We start from the raw sequence: 21,607 nt of genomic DNA on the forward strand, positions 1-21,607 counted from the left end.
CCTTGATTGTATCAAGGTACTGTATGTAAAACTAACCCAGCAGAAGCCTACCTGCATGTAGGTCAAGCCTTCAGCTTCCTTTGCCACGCTTTTAGCATTTTTTATAGAATCATAGAATGGCTTGGGTGAGAAGGGACCTTAAAGATCATACAGTTCTAACCCCCCTGCCATGGGCAGGGATACCTTCCACTAGACCAAGTTGCTCAAAGCCCATCCAGTCTAGCCTTGAACACTGCCAGGGATGGGACATCTGTTTATCATGATCCACTTATTACCCCCAAGCAGTGATGCTGGAAGAGGTCTTCTTGTCTTCACAGTTCTCTCACTCTAATGGCATGTTGTTCTATAGCAAAGATAAGCTGCAGTTTAGAATTTTGTGTGGAGAAAATAGCACAAGAGACAAAACCAAATAAAATGCTCAAAAGCAAAAATAAGTGTTCATTCTTGTAGTGTGATTAAGTTTCCCGTAACATGTAGACTACAGTGAAGCTCTGTAATGACAAATGAGACCACCACAACTTGAGAAAAGGTAGAAGTCAGACTAAATTCATTGGTGATTAGAAGACACATGGTATTTTTTCCCCACTTAGCAAAAAGCTCCTGGTACGCGGATGCCATTTTGTCCTTCAGCTTGCATCCCTGTCACAGCTGGAGACCACATGTGTTAGGATAACAAAATGGCTGTCAGTTGCCATTTGGGAGAACGGAGATCTGGTTTCACCATGACCACCTCTGCCACCCAGAGGAAGCCAAAGGAGGGCCATGGTGCAGTGGTCGGTGCTTGTGGTGTTGCAGAACAAAGCTTCCTGCTCACATCATTGAGAAGCTAAATAGAAATTTTTGCCTCTAAAATCCTCAGGATCATGCTTAATCCACTGAGAGAAAGCAAAACTGTTGTTAGGCACCACTGTGGAAATGGAGAATTTCGGGTTTGGTTGTTTTTTTTTTTTCAAAAAGAGATACTTCCTTTAACTTTTCTATATTTTAATGAGTAATAAGCAGAATAAAGCTGGGGGAGGGGGGTGTATTTTAAAAAAAAAAAAAGCCTTTATATAGAAATGCCTTACCAGATCAACAGTTTCATAAGGCCTTTGATGCTCTAAAACCCGAAATGCTACAGCGTGACACAGAAGCCTGTTGTTGAGCTAAAACCATCAGCTGCTCTGGCAGTTGTAGGTTGCAACCCTTGGAGAGTGCACTGAAGTTAACCAGATAATCTGATTGAATGAATGTGTGTATCCAGCTGAGAATTAGAGATACAATAGTTCATGGCTGCTCTTTTCCCTCTGGGCAGAAGACTTTATTTTTATAGACATTGAGTAGCAGTAGTCTCCATGGTGGCCAGTTGCCTGTTAGTGAAATAAGAAGTGCAGTTACGCTGAAAAATGAAATCTGTGGTATCTTGGGTTTTCCTAGTTAGTTGATTTTTAATGACTTAAGTAGCACTTTGGGATTTGAGTTCTCTTGTTTGCTTTTTAACCCCTGCAAATGGACTGCCCAGTCAGAGTAAGAAAGATGCCATTTCTCGGTAACAGTCCATTATCAATAAGCATGCAAAATTGTCTGTGTTTTTCCTAAGGAGTGTTTCTCTCTGTGTTTTTCAGCTCGTTAGTGACTTATTGGAATTCTGCTTCTACACCTTCCGAGAGTCTCAGGCACTGAAAGTAGAGTTTCCAGCCATGTTGGTGGAAATCATCAGTGACCAGCTACCAAAGGTGGAATCTGGGAATGCCAAGCCCCTGTACTTTCACAGGAAGTGATAGAAAATGTCTTAAATGGAAGAACTTTGCCTTAAGTTTCCCTGTGTTATTCCACACCCATGAAGGACCCAAGAAACCATATTTTAAACATGCTATTTACACTTGTTCAGCAGTCTCTGAATAGTCTAAAATCATACAAAGGGTTTGGGGAATGGAAAGCAAGATTTGGCAAGACCTAGATGTTTGGATTTGGCAAGACCTAGATGCTTGGAAATTACCCCATAACCCTAAAACACTTAGAAAATGTTCCTGTTCCTCTGGATGAAAAGCCATATCTAGTCAATAACTCTTTGATTTTGATATTTTAACAGATGGAGTTTTAAATATGCCATGTAGTTTCTGGTATTGTTTGCTTGTTTTAAAAGGGTTCAAGAACTAATGAGAACTTTTTAAAGCTTACCCTTGGTTTGCACATAAAACGTAAAGTCAATATGGGGCATTAATATTCTTTTCTTGTTAAAAAAAAAAAGAAAAAAAGACAAAAACAAAACCTATATATATACACACATATATACACACACACAAACCCTAATGTGTAAAGTAAAAACAGAACATTTGGTGTGGAATACTCTGTTATCCCCACCTGCGGCATTTGTTATCTCATGTTATCCCATCATAGATGCTATACACTGTGTTAAGTGTCCATTTACTATTTAATTACAAAGGATGAGATGCGAAAACAAATGCCCTGGTATCAATTTATAGTATCTATTGTGCTGGCTTTACAAATAATTTTTTGCAGTCTTTTGCTGTACTGTACATTGCTGTATGTATAAATTGTGAAGGACCTGAAATAAGGTGTAAGGAACTTTTGTAAATGAGACAAAAAAAACTCTTTAATGGTTAATAGGATGAATGGGAAAGTATTTTTGAAAGAACTCTATTTTGCTGGAGACTATTTAAGTACTATCTTTGTCTAAACAAACAAGGTAATTTTTTTGTAAAGTGAAATGTTCTGCATGCATAATGAACCGTTTACAGTGTATTTAAGAAAGGGAAAGCTGTGCCTTTTTTAGCATCATATCTAATTTACCATCCTACAGTATCTGTTGTAAATAACCACACTTAACCTTTTCAGTTGTATTTAAGCCTTTCTATTTCCCCTCTATATTTTTCTCCCTTTCGTCTCGCTTGCAAGAGTATGTGACTCGAGCACATCTTCAAACTCCTGCTTCATATTTCTGTAGGAAACTACACTCTGTTGTGTTTGCCATTTTACCAAGGTTTCATTTAACAAGACAAATTACAGTCTCTCCAAAGCTTTTGCCAGCTTAATGATATAGTGAGTTCTTGCCCTCAGTTCCCTTTCTCTCTCAGGGGAACAGGGGTGAATAAGATGTTGAATGATTTCTCTTTTTCTATTAAGGCTTCCCAGATTGTTTGGTTTTCCTTTGAATACTGGATACATAAGGCGTCTTAAAAGGTCAGATTATTATTTCAGATGGGGGGAGAGCAATCTCTGATTATGATGAAGGGAACATGCAGATCATTACAGTAAGTAAGTATACGGAACAGATTTGTCCTGGTGAGGGGGGTGGTAAGGTGCTGCTAAGGGCAGGCAAGCCGAGTGGAATTTTTAGTGACAAACTAAAACCGCGTGTAATTTTGTAAGTGTTTTTGTAATAATCAGAGTACATCTGAGAAGACAAATGTTCACACTACAAGTTCAACTCAGTCTGATTTTGTCTCAAAAACGTTTTCTCTAGAGTAAGACTGCAAAGAAAAAACCAACTTTTTGAGGTGATTTTCATTGTTTCACAATTTATAAGCAAATACAAAATTTTGGAGTAGAATAGAGGACAGGTGAACTTTTCTGAGGCTCAACTGTTGCTACCATATGCTCATGTTTAACGATAATAGTTTTTCACAGTCCTGTAGTGTTCTCTCTGGGTGCCACTGGTATGTTGGAGCACTAGTTTGTCCTCTGGCTGGTCAGAATGTAGCATTTCTTTCAAAAGGTGGTTGAATGCAGAATTCTACACCCTTTCCGAGTCCAAATTCTGAGGTGCGCTTCAGTGCACTGAAGCCAGTCAGTGCTAATTGTCTTTTTAAATGACACCTGCCTTATGCAATGGGGAATCTGTAAAGACTGTATTCAGAGAGACTTTTTTATATATAAATATATGCATACATATATTATTTGCATTTTGGAAGTCTAATTCATAGGCAGATCTTTCAATACTGACCTGCACAGCAATATGAAAGCCAAACTTCCAACGTGAGATACACAGCATGCAGACTAGTTGTTTACAGTAAAGACACAGTCCTACTACATCCATCTTTTCATTTACCTTTTTTTTAAAAGTCTAAAATAGGAAATCTCAAAGCCAGGTTCTGGGTGAATACAGTCTGCAGCAGCTTTTTATATTAACAAAGTTACTGCCTCCTTTTCTGTCTCAGAGTAACTTTGCTTGATTAAACTAGCAAAGCCATATTCTACACTTCACTGTTAAATGCCTGTCCCAGTCCAAATTGTTGTCTGTTTGCTCCTATTTTTGTACCTTATTACTTTTAATCTTGGTTTGGTACAATTCATAATTCACAGAAACTTCATATAATTAAACACACTAAATTAGTTTTAAAAAGCAATTTATATCTTTATGCAAAAACGTTATGTCTGTCTTTGCAAACAACTGTAAGCAGATTATAATAAATCCTTTACTTTAATCACCTGTTGTTTATGAAACCATTCATTGATTATTATTTTTTGCAAGAGATCATTGAAGTAATAGATACAATTGGATATAGATGTTGTAAGAGGCAGTATTCTCTTAGCAAGGACACTTAAGCAGAATAGCCATCACTTTTTTTATCTAAACCTGTGTACAGCAAAGAAAAAGAAAGAAACCAACAACCCTAGTTTTTAGCTGCCGGGGGAAGTTCCCTTCTTTTGCATTTGTTTAGAGTGAAATAGGCATTTGTCTCCTGCAAAATACAAGACATAACCTAAAAGACCTTTTAGGAGTGGGCTTCTGTTCATTGAGCTGAATTATTTTGGTGTTAAGAAGGAACAGGGATATGGAGCAAGCGGATTGTATACACAGTTAAAAATGTAAAATAGTGTTAAATGTTCTGCAGTGGGTATTTCAGGAATACTACACGGTGTGCGACTCAATGGTTGCGCAGAGTAAACTAGAAGAGACTACGGTTTGCAATAGCAGAATCTTATTAAAAAAGTAACTTTACAATCAATAATGCAAAAAGCTAATTCACAGGGTGGTGTTTTTCACTGACTTGTTTAAACATTTATGAAATTAAACAATTCTACAGTTAATGCACTTTTAATTGTTTATTAAAGATTTGACTCTTTCTTTTTTTAGAGCAATGTTTTCAGCTGGAGGTCAATGACTTGATAAGATGATTGATAGACAGCAGTTCTGAGGCCAGGAAGCTCAGAGGAATGTTTAAGAATTCTTGGAGTTTAAATAGATTCCTGGATGAAAAAGAAAAGCAGCCAGCAGTATGGTGTAAACAGTAAAATCTATGCATAATGATGCATTTATAATTAGGGATTTGCTTCTGTATGTTTAAAGCTTTTTAAATAAATAGAAAATACTGTTTGGTCTTTATGTTAATGTCTGCAAGTACCTATTTTTTTTTTCTTTTTTATACAAATTGTACAAATATACATGAATTAAACTGGTTTGATTGCAAGTATTTCTTGCATTTTAATCTCAGATAGGTGCTGGTGCAGCAATGTCCTTAGAGATGAGCTTCTGCTCGTCTAGAAACAAGTCTAAGTAACATAAACCAACAGCGTAATAGGACATCTTCCTTCATGCATCTAGAAATTTGGTTTCATCAAGCTCTATGAATGTGGAAGATGCAGCAAATAGGATGGCTTCAGCCAGAAAGCAGCTACTCACACGAACCATACGGAATGTCCAACAATGAGTAATTTGGCTCACTTAGCCAGGGCAACCGCAACTGACAAATGAAGTGCTGACACAGTTACATTCACAAGCTCCATCCTGCACAAAGAAATGAACCCAGCACCCTTTTGCAGCCAGACCCATCTGGCTTCCAGTTTCGATTAACCTGGAGCTGCTGCACCGACTGACCAAAGGTGGAATTTTTCTCATGGAAATAGGGACTTGCTATTTTACAGTGAATTAGATATTTATTAGGAAGAAATTTTTCACTGTGTGGGTGGTGAGACACTGGCAGAGGTTGCCCAGAGAAGCTGTGGCTGCCCCATCCCTGAAAGTGTTCAAGGCCAGGTTGGACAGGACTTTAAGCAACCTGGTCTAATGGCAGGTGGCCCTGCCCCTGGTAGAGGGGTTGGAACTGTATGATCCTTAAGGTCCCTTCCAACCCAAACCAGTCTATGATGATATACACAAGGTTTCCCCAGTGACTAAAGGAACTTGCCTTTTGAGGGTCAGGTCTTTTCCAATCGTAATTACAAGATACAAGGGGAGATAAAACCCTGGTTTGTTCTGCGCACTCTCCGTCTCAAAAATTCCCCATTGAGTTCTGCATGCAGCTCACTCTCTCATATAACAAAGACCACCATTTAATTGCATTTTGGTTTTTTAATAACAAGTTCCACAAACTTTATTGCCAAAAGTCCTCACACCTGCCTTCTGTTTGCTGAATTGTCAGAAGGAAAGAATAGCAGAGAATCAGCAGTGTGAAGAAAAACATCCCGTATGTTTACAAGCAGATGTGTCTGTCATATGCTGTTCTAGAAATAAGAAAATGCTATCACTACTTAAAAGCATAATAAAACTTGTAATCTGACCTCAAGCTGGGACACTGCTTTCTTTCAGGTATCTACAGTGACTGGGAGTTTATGATGAATACAGTACTACTGAGATACAAGAGGGGAGAAACACCCTTTCATTTCAAAGGTTTTGCTAGGTACAACAGGCCATGCCATAAGGTTTTAAAACAAGCACTTTAATTGTAGATAGTGAGAGGACAAAGTGCATTTGGAGCTTACCTGTGGTTCCTACAGGCACAGATGAGGGCACACTCTTGAAGTCTGGAGCAGAAGATATGTCCCCAAGGCACATTCAGCTTCAAAGGTGAAACTCCAGTGATGACTTCCAGTTAACCCATGTTTAGCACTGGTGCATTTGCAGCCTACACAAGCCCTCTGTCAGCAACTCTTTAAATTGCAAACCAGGTAAGAATGTGAAATGGGCTAAGAGAATGAGAATATCTGTTCCAAGTTTCTCCCCATGCCTTTTCTGTGCTACAGTTACAGAGGCCCAGCTAGAAAAATTGTAAGCAGTGGAGCAGGAACACTTACTTCTGTTACAGGGTAGATAAATCTGGCCATCAGAAGGAAATCTGCCATGAAGATCAGCTGGAAAAATAACTGGCAACATTCAGCAGCTTAAAACCCCCAGGGTTTTCACCCAGCAGAGTGAAAATGCTGCCCAGCCAAGGTGCAGAGCTGCTCACTGTCCAGTGACTAACACAAACTGCAAATTCCCACTGATCCCAGCTAGTCAGGAGCCTCATCTTTGCCATTAATTATGCGGCAAACACATATTAGACTGTAATCCCCAGGCAGTGGGATTCAGTCTCTGGCCCCATAGTGAAAGCAACACAAACATCATTTTGCATAACAAACACAAAATGTTTGGTTTTGGTTTGTGTTTTTTCTAATTCCCTCCCTCTAATTTTCAGCCTGTGTCACGCGTTCCCTACCAGGAGTCTCAGCTTTTGAAAAGTGACAAGTACATCTTCCTATGCATAGTAACCAGCACGTAGCAAGGGAGGGGGAGCCCAATCTGAGGATCAAGCTGGACCTATACTCATAGCTGTGACATGAGAGCAGTTCCCCACAAGAGGACAGAGTCAGGCCACGCTTGCAGAGAATAACCACTCCTGCTTCCAGGCCAAAACAGCAAATCCCTTTAACCAGCTTTTTCACAACTGATTCCCTGTCCTCCCTCCTGCCTCAAGTTAACAGTGTGTTACGCTGCTTTTCCCAACTCTACCAAGCCATGAAACAGACAGACAAAAGACATGCCCTAAAGCCCAGGTTCAGGAAAACAAAAAAACAATCTTGAAGGATGGGAAAGGGGCCTGACTTTTTAATCTGATTCTTAACTTTCCTTTAACCTCTACTTCCAGCCAGGCAGTATGAGGGCATTGTTTACAGCACTGTTCAGCACAGATGAAGAATGAGAGGTGCCACAGCTACTCAGCTGTACAACTCTATACTCAGTCTCACTATGACCAGGCTGATGTGGAAAGCCCTATGGACAGCAGCAATTACCACAGCTAAATTCCTAAGAGGCAGTGTGGTCAGCCCAAAAGCCAGACCTGATCTGGCTCAGCTCACACCATTGCCTTCAGACAACATCTAGGACATGAGGAAGTTTGGATTAGTATTACCTCTGTTCAGTGTATCACTGCTCAGTAGAAAAGTTTTCCTCTTGTTTGGGTTCTGCTTGGCTCCAAAAGTAATGGGAGTCTCCAGACATCTCACCTAAAGACAAAAAAGGTCACAGGACCAGATGGAAGAGACCAAGTCTTTTATTCCTTCTCTATCTATCTGCCTTTTTAAACCACCTCAGTTAAAAAGAAAAAAAACAACCCCAGTGCCACAGCTGAGAAATACATTGAGAGTTTTGGAAGACCACAGCCAGGACAAGATCAAACATGCAAACATGTTTTAAAACAACGAAAGAAATGGAAGCAACTTCAAAAGCTTGTAAACTGCAAGTTACTACAGCATACCCCGCTGCCGCGCCCTCACTTGGCTCATACCAAAGATTTACATTCTCCCTCTGTCAATGTTTTCCACAGAAAACTGAGTCTGGCCACACATCCCGGCCACACCATCCTGCCTTCAGAGTGACTCCTCAAGGACACAAATGAGCTGATGGAGCCATGGGCTAACGTGACAACCCACAGCCAGCACAGTACCTTGCCATATGAACAAGTCTGAGTAAGGAAACTGCAATCTGTTGCTGTATGTACTGGTGCAACTATTTCCTTACTACTGAGTCAAGGAGTAAATTAAAGAACGTGATCTTCAGAGAAGTCCAAAAGTCATCTTCAGTGCGTGGGTCACAAAGACACTATGCCAAGACAAGAACTGCCTAAAAGCTGTATGGCAGAGTCACTGCCCACATACCGGTAGAATACACCAAATGGAACTCCTCAGAGCTCTGAGGTTTAGTGCTGGAGAGCTGCACTGGTTTGGCATACCATTCCTCCATCTGGAAGTGATTTGTGCATACTGCAATGGTCTGTGCAGTCTGGGCAAAGGAACAAAATAATGGTATGGAGTTGAATTTACAGGGGGAAAAAAGCCATCTCAGCCTTAAGGCAGTATTAACCATTAACTGGGTTACTAATCACATTAGTTAGAAAAACTTGCAAGCTAAGTATATTTGCAGTAAATGACTCCAAATCCACAGAGTCCAATTTAGGAAATAAGCGAGCCTGCATAAGCATGTCATATTTTCCTGCATCCTCTCCACTGCCTCCCAGAGGGTCTTAACTTGAGGAAAAGAAAAATAGAAAGATTAATGATAAACTGCATGTAACTTGTTTCTTTCTTTTTAATCACAAGACACAGATTTACACACCACAAGATTTCTGGAAGCTTTTTCTAAGACCACAGATAACTCTCTTACTACTCAAATAGTCCTACAAATGAAGAGGCAGTTACTTGAGGATTCTGATACTATGAAACATCATTAGGATCTTGTAATTGACAGTTACAGGGGAGGAAGAAAGGGGAGCTCAAGGAGGAGTTACACAGACAGACAACAGATAAAACACAAGATGCCTCCAGGATGCACAAGGCCCGCAGCCAGAGATTCACTTTTGGTTTTGGCTTGAACTCGCAGAGTTGCCTATTTAAAGTAAAAGTTCCCCATCCATTTTGGAACCTGCTTGAGGCTGACTATGTAAAGCTGCCAATAATTATTTCACATCAAAACAGAGCTAGAGCAAAATACCCTCCAACATAGGAATGACTTAGGTCAAAGAGCAAATAACATTTTATTTCATTTACAGTGATATTTTTGAGTAGCAAAGGAACCATGACATATAGGAGCCTGTAAGAAAAGTTCATGTGCCTTATCTTTATAAAATAAATGAAATCATACACACAACATAAACAAATGTGTTCTTTGAAGACATTTGAAAAATGTCATGTCTTGATAGCTATTATTTTATTTACTGGTGTCTGTTCCAGACCATCTATTCTCCTTTGAAATATAATTTGTCAGCATGATAGCTTTTTTTTTCATCCAACAGTATTTTCCAACCCCAAATAATATTATGTTGAAAATGCTGATTTTTTATGAATATTTCCAGAAGGCTCAGGGGAGACCTTACAGCACCCTTCCAACACCTAAAGGAGGCCTACAAGAAAGCCGGAGAGGGACTTTTTACAAGGCCATGTAGTGACAGGACAAGGGGGAATGGCTTTAAACTGACAGAGGGGAGATTTAGATTAGACATTAGGAAGAAATTCTTCACTATGAGGGTGGTGAGGCACTGGCACAGGTTGTCCAGGGAAGCTGTGGCTGCCCCATCCCTGGCAGTGTTCAAGGCCAGGTTGGATGGGGCTCTAAGCAACATGGTCTAGTGGAAGGTGTCCCTGCCTGTGGCAGGGGGTTGGAACTAGATGAGATTTTAAAGTCCCTTTCAACCCAAACCAGTCTGTGATTGTTATGATGACACTAAGTTTATAAAATCTTCTCATACTGACAGTTGAGTCACAATCAACCAAATATTCGACTTACAATCTTGCAAACAAATGTACCACTACTGCTCTTTACAATGGAGAAAAAGCACCCTAATAGAAAATTAACCTATCCCTCCATTCTTGTCCCCCCACCCATTCCAACCCTTAAGGAGTCTTTTCTCGTAATTTATATTTGGCAACACTTAATGTCTTTATACAGATCAGGACCTTCAACCCATAGTCAGGCTCTTTGTTGATTAAAAGCAGTCACAAAAATAGGGAGAAGTGACTATAACAAAAATCCATGGATACCATGTACACCTTCTTCTCGTTCAATGCACAAAGCTATAAAAACTGAACATAGTTTTGTGGAATAAGTCCTCTCTTGCCATTTAGCGTGCCTTCTAGCCATCCTGGTTCCCTGGAAAATTGCACTGCAAGAGAAAAGAAAAGAATGACTGCATCTTTGTATGCTTGAATTGGTACTGCTAAGTTCAGCCGCACAACACCAGGCAAAGCATCCATAAAAACATCCCATCATCTGCAATAACCAGTTTAAGAATCTGGATAGGGAAGAAGAGGATCGTTAACTGAAACACTTGCATAATACAGGAACTTGAACCATCTTGTGCAAAGCATACACAGTGAAATAGCTTTCAGGTGTAGGAGACTTCATTAAGGAAACAGTTAATGTAACTTAGGACAGGTTTATAAAATAGAAAATCTAGGTGCCTTTGGGGAAAAGTTAGAATTCATCTCAAATAGAGGGAAACAATTTCAGTAGCTGGGAGCAAAGCATGACCAGAAACCTGTCTTGAGCAGAGGTGATGAATCTGTAAGCTCAGAGCCACAGAAAAATTGCACAGGGCCTTACACTGCATGAGAAGTAAGTGTGTAAAGATTGTAGTAAGCACACAAGATTATAGGGGAAGTAGAAATGAGCCAGATCTTCGTGAAACATCTTCTGTTCAGAGAGTAGAGCTGCTACTGGATGAGACCAATGCACAAACTGTGATCTTTCTTCTGGTGAAAACCTCTCTCTGAAATTAAAATATATAGTGCTATCCACAAACTACCATGGAAAGTCTTGAACAATACACCTTTTTCCTTATTGCCATCCTAAGTGTTCACCACTCTGATCTCAAAGTTTATGCAAGAGTACCGTGAATCTAAAATGAGAAAAAAAATCAGCTTCTACTCTAAATGCCCCACAAGTTACTCTGTGAGCAACAGGACTAATAAAACCTGGCTTCCTATATATACTTTGACCACGTTTGTCAGGGAGTTAAAAAGAAGCATAAGCATCATTCCTTTGGAAAACAGACTAAAAAGTCCTCCAATTCCGCTTTCAAATTTATTGTAAGAATATGACACAGGTACCTACTTACCTCCATAACTGTAAAATCCCACACTTTTAGTGACCCACAATATTCTCTACCATATTAATTTATCCTCACAGAGTTTCTGAGACAGACATTATTTAGGGAAGAGATCAGACAAATGCTGAAACATGCTGCCAGCCATGTCAGTGCTTTATTTAAAACACATTAACACATTGGGGAATGTGATATTTGTAGCCTTCTGCAAATCAGGGTAATAACAGTTAAGAGAGAGCAACATGTTAAGTCTCACTTTCCAAAGCATTGTAAGGCTCTAAATTTGAACACTTAAAACATACTTTCCCCTAGATTTTTCCCTCCCGCCCTATTACTGTCAGGCAGCAAAGCTAGAAGCCATGCTCAGAAACCACGCTTTAAACACCAGTTATACCTCTAAGGAATCCAGAAAACAAAACTGCTTTCAAATGATACTCAGAGTTTAGGTTCAGAACAAAAGTCTGTGCTTATATTTATAATGAATATGTTCAACAGAAAGATTCCAAAGGAAAAATACAGATAGAAAATTACCTTTAGGATCTCTGCGCACACAGTAACTTACATTGCTATTAGTAATTAGCAGGCCCTCCTCTCCCTTTGTCATTTTTATTCCACAATTACAGAGCGCACATGCATCTGAAGCTGCATCGCTGACACCACCACAAACCTCCCTCCAGCAGCTCCACCGCAGCGGCTGTAATTCTACTCTTTCCAGCAAGCACGCCAGCAGCTCTAGTGGGCAGCCAAACCTCTCCCTGAAGTCTCCCATGCCTACAGAGCACATCTGTATTACAGGATACTAACTCTAAAAAAAAATGACAGATTAGGAAGAAAAACAGCTAGAAAACCTGGAAGTAGGAAATTTCTACTTTCCTCTGGAATTCAACCTAAATTCACCTTAGAGAGAAGACACATATTGCTGGCATTTGACTGCCTGTAAATCCAAGGCCTGTTCCAAATGGGGGTAGCCCTCGTCAGAGGGGATCACAGTGAAATGTAAATTTACCAAAGATTTACCCATGCTCCAACTAGGCTGAATCCCCTGACTCCACACAACAGCTAATTTCAAAAGAAGTATTTTCTAAACAAGTTTGATAACATAATACTGAACTCCACATACTACAGCATGTTCAGAGGCAACACACGAAGGACCTGGACTTAAGTGACAAACACCATTTTTACCCCAGAAGAACAGACATGGGTTGTGTCCCTGAGTTCTGTGCTTAGGAAACCAAATATCATACATATACGTTATGCAGTTCAGGGCCTTGTTATCTGTTAGCAGAAGTTCCTTGTAGATTCTTTGAGACTGAAGGAAGAACGAGCACTCGATTACAACCAAGATCGTTAATTCTAGAGATCAGCCCGTCTTCTAAAGAACACACTGAAAAGTTATTCTTAATACTCAGCAGGTCTGCCAACTCTTATGTTGGGTAAGACTTTTGCCCCATTCAAAGCACCTTACACAAGAAGGGTTAAAATACTTGGGTACATCACTGACTACTTCTGCAGTCAAATTATATTAAAGGGGAAGCTGTCCAACTGCAAAGCTGCTTTAAGCTCTAATGATCCTGTTTTCCTTGCTAATTCATTTCCAAAGTATAGTGTACAACAGCACACTTGTATTTGAAATCTAAAACACATTACCACACAAAACCATTTTTCTATCATGCACAGCTTTTCTTAAGCCCAGGACACAGGCTATTACTAAAAAAATACCCTGCTCTAGAGAAGACTTTCCATAGTGTCCCCTTTCTGTTATTTCTTCTCAGTCAAGAACGACAACAGCTCTTCACACTTTCTCAGGCCTGCCTCATTTAAAAATACCTTGCTGCAGAAACTAAACATTTGGCCTTAAGACTACAACTCATTATTGGACCAATCATCCCATAGGTCTGAGTCTTCTGTTGGCTAGGGACAAAAAGGGAAAATAAATATTTTCAGCAGGGTTTAACGAGCGTATAGCAAGACTGCACAACAAGACCAACCAAAGAACCACCACTAAGTCATCACTTCTTAGGACAACTAAAACAGCAGCAAAGTTGAACGTCCAGGGTGGGAACCCAGCTTCCTCCGTACCTGCTGCAAGGCCATTTCAGCATTCTCACCACAAGGGAGGCAAAGTGCAGAGAAAGAGCAAGTCTGACCATTGGACAGCAGCAAGTGCTAAGGAATAATCACCACAACTCATAATGGGCAGACAAAAATCAACCGATTTCAACTTGCAATGAGATCTCTAAGTAAAAGCTGCGCTGAGTTTATCTAATCAAGAAACACTGCAAGGCCAGCTTGGCATTTGCAGAAGTTCTTCTTACTTTTGTGTATTCTCCATAGGAAATAGCTTCAATATTGCCAATATTATGATTATCTAACTGCAAATACGTAGAATTTGCAAGCAGCAATTTGCAGCGACCCAATGTTATAAGCAGATCTTGCTCTGCTTTGGCAGCTGGAAAGTTTCACGGGTCTTGACTACAAATGTCAGCAAGACTCCACAGTGGCATTAGTTCATTGCCTAGGTGTTCCTGATTTCAGCAGGACTGAATCAGACACTGATTTCCACACCTTTGTGGAAACTATCCGTTTTGGGAGGACACCGGAACAGGGCAGGAAATCTAATATACCGGATAGTGCCTGGCACAATAGGGCCTTCCTTTCTTATGGAAACTTTGCCAAAAAGAAGTAATGACCCCAAAAGCCTATGTGAAAGAGGACTGCATTTCAAGGGCAATGGAAATCTCACTGCTAAAACCACTACAACAGCAGAATATGCTTTCACAGAACTGAATCATGCTGGCCAATTTTTCACCAGGAAATTAAATTAAAGCAACAAAATGTGCTTGCAAGCCCACTGTATTTAGAAATCCCTATGGGTTTTTGAAACAAGCCCTACGGGTAAAGCTGACCGCAGAAATACACAAACATTTAACATACTTAGGGTTAGAATGGAATTTGAAATTTAAAAACTTGCTGTTTCCCTTAAGGATGTTGTGAGAAGCAGAACTATCTTGTGGACAGGACACAGGGCTAGGAGTCAGGGGTTCATCTTCCTGATTCTGCTAAAGATTTACTGTGTGACCACAAATAAAACAGTCTGCCTTTAAGGGCTCAGGCTTGTGAAGAAAAGCAAACACACTGACATGCCATGACAAATTAGTGAAGGTAGAATCCAGCTTTCAGATTAAGACCTCCTGATATAGAAATGTCCAGGCTCCTATTACAGCTGGTGCAGATCTAGTCAATACAACAAATAGAGAGAGTGCCCAAAGAATAATTCGGCTCACTATAAAATAGAGGCAAGTGCTCAATCAGCCGAGTTGCTGTTGAGTTCCCTGCACTGTAACTTCGCGACCTGTGTGTAAACATTGAGACTCGGATCTTTCTCCTGAGTTGATTCCCATCCCACCTAACAGTCTCACACACACAGCAGCTACAAGGTAAAACACATCAGTTTAAACATCTTCCTTTTTAACATTTCTCTCCCAGAGACCACTGCTTCCTGTTGGCAGGAGCAAAGTCAGACTGGTTAAGCTCAAACTACCTTCAGTGACTTTTCAAAAGTTCTAGCAAACTCAGTAGGAATTTGGTAGTGCTCCTCTGGTACTTTTTACTGGTAAAGTGGCTGTAACTTTCAGCAACAGTTTGAGGTAACTACCCCCAAATGGCACAGAGGTACCTGAAAAGGAGAACATCTGTCCACAGCCTGTACACTCAGTTTCTCCAGATGTACAAATTTAAATAATTAATGCACATGAATGCTTCCAAGTGCTTTGAAATCCACAGATGAAAGGTGATGAAGAAGTACTTTTATCCTCATTTTTACTTCAACGAAAGAATTACTTGCACATACAGTGCAATACAATATTTTCGTAGTACCAATTCCCTTTGATGTAAATCCTTTATTTGTCAATACCATAAAGACAGCCAGTCCAGAAGCCACAGAGTGACAAGGAGGGAAGAGGGTGCCTCTCAGTCAAAACAAGGGACATTACCTAAGGTGGGCACTTTGTTACACTAGAAAAGAGAGGGGCTGACAACGGCTGTCAGTCCCTCTCTTTTTGTTGCAAAAAGCACAGCTTTTTGTGTACCTTCCATGTTTGATAGGGATGATGCTGCCATACCTTTCCTGAGGAAAATTATTGTAACAAAACACATTCTCAGTTTTCCTCATATGTTCTCGACCTTAAAACCTGATTTTAAAAATTGTAAAAAGCCTTGACAAGGGTATCTTGACAAGTTTTCAGGAAGCCTTCCTGCTAGCAGTACTGCCAAGGAATTTTGTTGTGTAAACACTATTTACCCTATGTAAAACACTTCTTCCTTGTGAAATGCCCATTTACTGAATTCTAAGAAGTCTCTTTTAAGATCCAGAGATTTAATAACGCTTGGCTCCAGGGCTGGCAAGGTTTTAATGCCAAGCAGCCTGATTATTCTTTCCATAATTATTGGGAATATCTGCTTCAACAACAACAACAAAAATATACAGCCAGCATATGTCTCTCACTCTCAGATCAAACTCTGCTTCTTCCCATACGTGCCCTTATCCAGCTGCAAACTCTTCAAGCTTTGCCTCTAACCACTTGAATTACACTGTTATGTGCTGTCAATAATACAGCCTGTAGCAACTGGGAAATGAACATACTGGCACAGCTTAAGGTAAATTAAATTGAATTGAAGATTTAGAAGTAAAAAAAAAAGTGGCTATTGTTCAGATTACATTATTCACTTTCTTACACAATTCAATTAAATAGAAAACTTTGCCTTTTATTTTTTACTTACCAGATGGCACCTTAGCATTCATATTCTATGATGCTTTATTGGCAAGTCTGTGGGAACTGGAGTAGCACCACATACATGCAATATTGAAAACACCTGAATATGCAAATGTTCAGATTCTAAACGGGTCCCTATCAGGTGGTGTAAAGCTTAACTTAGAATATTAGTAAATCTAACCTTGCCAGCTTGAGACACAAACAAAATTTTTCTTTTCCCCCCATCAGAAACAGGAAATGGAGACAGGTGTAAAGGTTAAACTCTTACCTTCTTGCACTAATATTACATTTCACAACTATGATAGGTGCAAGACTGTACCTTCACTAAATGCCATTATCCTGTCTCAGGCTAGAACAGACAGAAAGATTCTTCCAGGATAATACCAGGTAAGAGAGAACTGCTGCAAGCAACATCTATGGACCAAGAGAGATGAAACGGAACAACAACAGGGAAGGGAAAGGAAAAATGAGAAAGAAACAAAGCAGAAAGACAGAGGGAAGGGAAAGTTAAAACCAAACAGTGAGAGGTGAGAGGAGTAGAGAAGCAAGACACAGTGGAGCAAGGAGACAGATAAAACCTTCACTAATGGAAGCAGCACTTTCTAGTAGACATTAATTTAACAGTTACTTTAATGGTTGATACTAGCTGTATGTCAACTTGATTGATGCATTGTCACTTTGATAGTTAAGGTTATTGGTGGAGCTGCAGAATTGATGTATTATTACTTTAATTCTTCATTTGGGGACTTTATTAGGGCATATGGGAATTTAAATTGAGTATCTAAAGAACTCAAATTGATTCACTGGAATCTGATCCCAGCACAGACACACAGGTGCCTAGCACAAAAAGAAAAGGCCTGTGTGAAGGCATTTCAGAGGTTTCAAATATGGAGACTGGTCTGCACGTTCAATGAGAATACCCTTCTATATTGACAGAGCTATTCATGAGCCATCCACCTATTGGGAACCCTCATAGAATGATCATTAAGTTATTACATATGTCTAGCTACCGCCTTATTACTTGCAGGCTCCCCTCCTTCCTTCTGCCCAAGCACAGCCTGCTTTAGGCTGAAAGGCCTGCAGGGCAAGGACAATGCCTATAAAATAACCAGGATATAGTGGAATAAATCAAAACAAATGTCTTTAATGAAATGTGATCTTTCCCACTGGAAATCTGCAATTAGGTTTTCAAAATGCAATCCATGTAACCTTTTCCCAAGCTTCCAACCTTATTTGTATGATGATATGGAAAAAGAGTCTTACAGTTGAAACATTTCTCCACAGCTGCCAAAGACTCAAATTCCGTACATGTTCTTGGACAATCCAACTCCCTAGCTGAAAAACTTGACTAAGGCTGTAATGCACCAAAACCACAGTAGCTTTGCCGTAACTTCAAGGGAGCTCTTTGCACAAGAATCTTAACACTGCTCTCTCACAAATGCACAACAGAGATGCAACTGCTTCTTGAAAAACTTTCTTGTCCCATGCCAATACAACAGTGCAACCCTTGCCCTTCTGTGTCAGAGATGTCCTTCCTCTATGTATCAAATCTTTTCCCCCATGCACTAGATTTTTTTCCTGTAGTTTTCTGTCTGCTGATCTCCATCACTCATGTTTTAAAAAAATTAAAATAACTGGTGTTAGAGACTTTAAAGAGAGCAGTCATTTAGCTAATTCATCTTTAAAAGGTTTCCCACCTGACTTGACTTAGACATGATTAGCCTGCAAGGCAGCTCTAATAGAAAACATCAAGTATGATTCTGTAACGTGGGTGCTAGTAGGGAAGAACCTAGTGCAGACCCCAGACCACCTTACACTGGAAAAAAAAAAAAAAAAAAAAAAAAAAATTCTGGACCAGGCTATTTATTTACTTGTTTGGGAGGAGGCAGAGGCCAGGAATGTCCTACGTTCTGTCTGCTTTAAAATAAGCATCACAAAGAAGGGGAAGAAGATGTCCATCTGTGCGATTTTGTAGTTGCTGTTATACATGCTAAAAATAAAATAAAAATTCTGCTGAGCTTTCCATTTGTTTCAGCTCATTAAATGAATTAGGAACCTTCTACTGGGGTTGGGGAGGACAGGACAAAAAGATTTTCATTTGGGAGAAAAACTTCCCACACACACTTTTGATCCAGTGCTAACAGAGTTAACAGGGTGCATTTTGGGAAATAAAAGACATATTTAGTTAGTTTTTTAATGCCTGCAGGTTGATGGTTTCCAGCTGGTTTAAACTCCACACTTTTCTCTTTTTCCTGCTGGATGTAAACTGTGATTTTGGAATACTCCTCCCTTTACTGGACATCCAACCAAAGATTCTCACATGTGGTATTTGAATAACTGGGCAGTACATCCCCTAAGTGTGTTTGGTCATGCAGAATTAAATACGACTTTCCCTCTGGAAAGCACATATCAAATTTCTGACCTGGTAGCAGCAAGCTAAAAAGCTGACAGGGGATGAGAAGAAAACAGACTTGCCAGATTCTTTAGAAGCCAGTATGCCTATTTCTATACCCCTGCCTCTAGACAGACTTAGTCTCAGTACTCAAAAGTTTCTTGGGGATATAATTCTCAGATCAGTTTGCATCCCTCAGTCTGCAAAAAACTTGGATAAAAACTTGGCCAAAATTAAGAGTCTTCTGGGTTTTAGTATGAATGTAATTTTTTAGGAAGATCTTGTAACAAAAACATGTGCTGCTGCTATGAATTAATTTCTGCCTAGGATAATGATTAAATGACATCCAAGTAACAAGAATTGCTGAATTTGTTGATCCACTCCATACCATCTCTTTCACATAACAGGCATTTCCTTGAGATAGGAATAAACTTCTGCATCTTCAGAGTTTGTATTACAGTAGTCACCACTGTAAGGTTTAAAATCTAAAACTGTTCCCATCAGCTTGAAGTCCCTGTGCAGCTGCTGAAGAGTAGGGCCACGGAAGCTCACTGAGAAGCAACACAGACTTAAGCACAGGAATCACCTTCTGGATTTTCATATGTAACACTATATGTGGGCCCACAGAAATCTTTAAACACAGGCCTTCATTCTGCACCTCGGTGAGTACTCCTTTTTCTACAAGTGCACGTACAAAGGCAACACTTGATCCAAAAAGTAAATACTCCCTTTTCTTCAGCGATCCCCTGATTTACCTGGAGCTTTGCTTGCTTTCTTACACAGATTTCTTTTTTCTTCAAATAAAAGCCCATATGTTATTTTATAATGATAGCAACCCTAACTATTATATGATTCTATGATGTAAAAAAATACAGTTTCATAGGCCAAGATGTTTTTCTCTATTGCTGAGTAACCTTTTTTTGGTACCAAACCGCATGTAAATACTGCTGAAAAATAGACCAATTGAAAGTGCCTACTCACCAGAAATCAAAGGCATTGCCTCAAAGGGCTAAGTGTATGCTAAGTAGCTTCTGTGTACCAGAAATCTTCTACGTCACCAACTGTGTGCCATCAGCAACGTTGGCAGAATAGCAGTTAGGCTTGTATTTTTATCCAAAAACATTTTAGCAGTTTTGACAATTTGTTTTTCGTTGCTGTATATTTACTCAAGCAGTACTTACCATCTTCAAATATTGCTCCTATCTGAAATGATAATTCAGAGCTATGTTCTGCTTCGCATGGATAAACTGCTCTTGCTTTTCGGTGGGCAACACTGAAAAATGGAATTATGAATTACAGTCATTTTTTACTATTATGAAGACACTCTCTCAACCATTCTCCCTCCATTCGCATTTGGAGATGACTAAAACTTTAAACACAGTTTCACATGCATCATTACAGGCTTATAATTCATACACACAAATGCCAAAGCTGAAGCTTCACAGCTTACTGTTGGCATTTCTGAATAACATACTTCCAACTTCATGCACGCTTATTTTTATGATAATTAAACTCAAGCTTCAACTACAGTTAAAATTTTGCCAAGTGCTAATCAGCAATGAAATCAATAGCAGACCAAGCATACTTTACTTAATTTATAGACTAATCATCATTATATCTTCTGAAATGTTTTTTCATGAATCTTGCATTTCCTATCACCATACGGAATTCACTCTTTGTCTTAATTTTTGTTTGAAACCAGGACACGATACAACCTGAAGATGCCGTCTTGTCCTAAACATAGTAACATTTCTAATATTTCATGCAGTCCTTTAGGGGTGATCTCAGGATGCTCAGTAATAAGCTATCAATATGAATTTGTCCAAAGTACCCATTTCCCCAAGTACCATAAGCAGTGATCTTGGAATATATAAGTATTTCTGATGCATCTTTCTTAATCACGCCTTTGTGAACTGACAGTTTGCTGCTGCCCAACAATGCTCTGTTTAGACACAGCACCCACACCACTAAATCATCTTTTGCTAAGCCCAGTCAACAGCAAATACATATAAAATATTGGGAAAGATGCTTCCTGCCCCAAAGAGCTTGCAGTCAAACAGACAATGCAGTTCTGGTGCAAAATGTGATCAGTAGAGAGAAACAGAATTTTGTCACCAAGTGTTGTAAAGAATTTATGAATATATCCAACTACTTTAATTAGAAAATCAAGTATTATAAAACTTGAAGGAAAAAGCTAAGATGGTGAAGACATTCAAAGGAAAAAGTGAAAATGCATCAAAAACTGAAAACATGGAAGTAAGCAGAAACAAGATGGAAGGAAAGCAGGCCTAAAGAGTGAAAGAAAAGAATGAGACCACAGAAATCGGTAAAGACACGGGAAAGCCTGTCAGAGGCAAGAAGGCTAGGATGAGAAATTTAAATTTGACATGAGTGGCTACAGAAGAGAAATAATCTGTATTTTAGAAGACACTGTAAGAGAATCACTGCAGCAGAGAGACACTATGAATTGACCATCCAAATCAAAGTCTGCTTGTATTAACCAACAAGCCACTGGCTCAATCTGGGTGCCTTCTACATGGAAGGTGTTCACAGATAAAATAAGACAAAGTAGACAGTTATTTTATTCTGCCAAAATTGCTAAGGTTGCTTTTTTTTTTTTAATTTGAGATAATCATTCACAT

General features: G+C 39.5%; 2 protein-coding genes across 7 annotated transcripts in view; one reads left to right on the plus strand and one right to left on the minus strand.

Annotated features, from left to right (window-relative positions):
• NR3C2 (nuclear receptor subfamily 3 group C member 2) overlaps positions 1-5,329 on the plus strand; it is a 207,441-nt gene extending 202,112 nt beyond the window's left edge. For all 4 annotated transcript variants that reach the window (XM_061441080.1, XM_061441090.1, XM_061441071.1 and 1 more), the window contains one exon: positions 1,605-5,329. In XM_061441080.1, the coding sequence (XP_061297064.1) occupies positions 1,605-1,760 (156 nt within the window). In that variant the 3' untranslated portion in view covers positions 1,761-5,329. The remainder of the gene's footprint in view (positions 1-1,604) is intronic.
• Positions 5,330-10,587: 5,258 nt separating this feature from the next.
• ARHGAP10 (Rho GTPase activating protein 10) overlaps positions 10,588-21,607 on the minus strand; it is a 152,545-nt gene continuing 141,525 nt past the window's right edge. For all 3 annotated transcript variants that reach the window (XM_061441003.1, XM_061440995.1, XM_061440986.1), the window contains 2 exons: positions 20,147-20,238; positions 10,588-10,859 (listed from right to left, as the gene is read on the minus strand). In XM_061441003.1, coding sequence (XP_061296987.1) covers positions 10,771-10,859; positions 20,147-20,238 — 181 coding nt within the window. In that variant the 3' untranslated portion in view covers positions 10,588-10,770. The remainder of the gene's footprint in view (positions 10,860-20,146; positions 20,239-21,607) is intronic.

The sequence above is a fragment of the Pezoporus flaviventris genome, unplaced genomic scaffold, assembly GCF_033815535.1.
Source record: "Pezoporus flaviventris isolate CSIRO_AGI_PZ_B2104156 unplaced genomic scaffold, CSIRO_AGI_Pfla_v1 ptg000002l, whole genome shotgun sequence".
Lineage (NCBI taxonomy): Eukaryota > Metazoa > Chordata > Aves > Psittaciformes > Psittacidae > Pezoporus > Pezoporus flaviventris.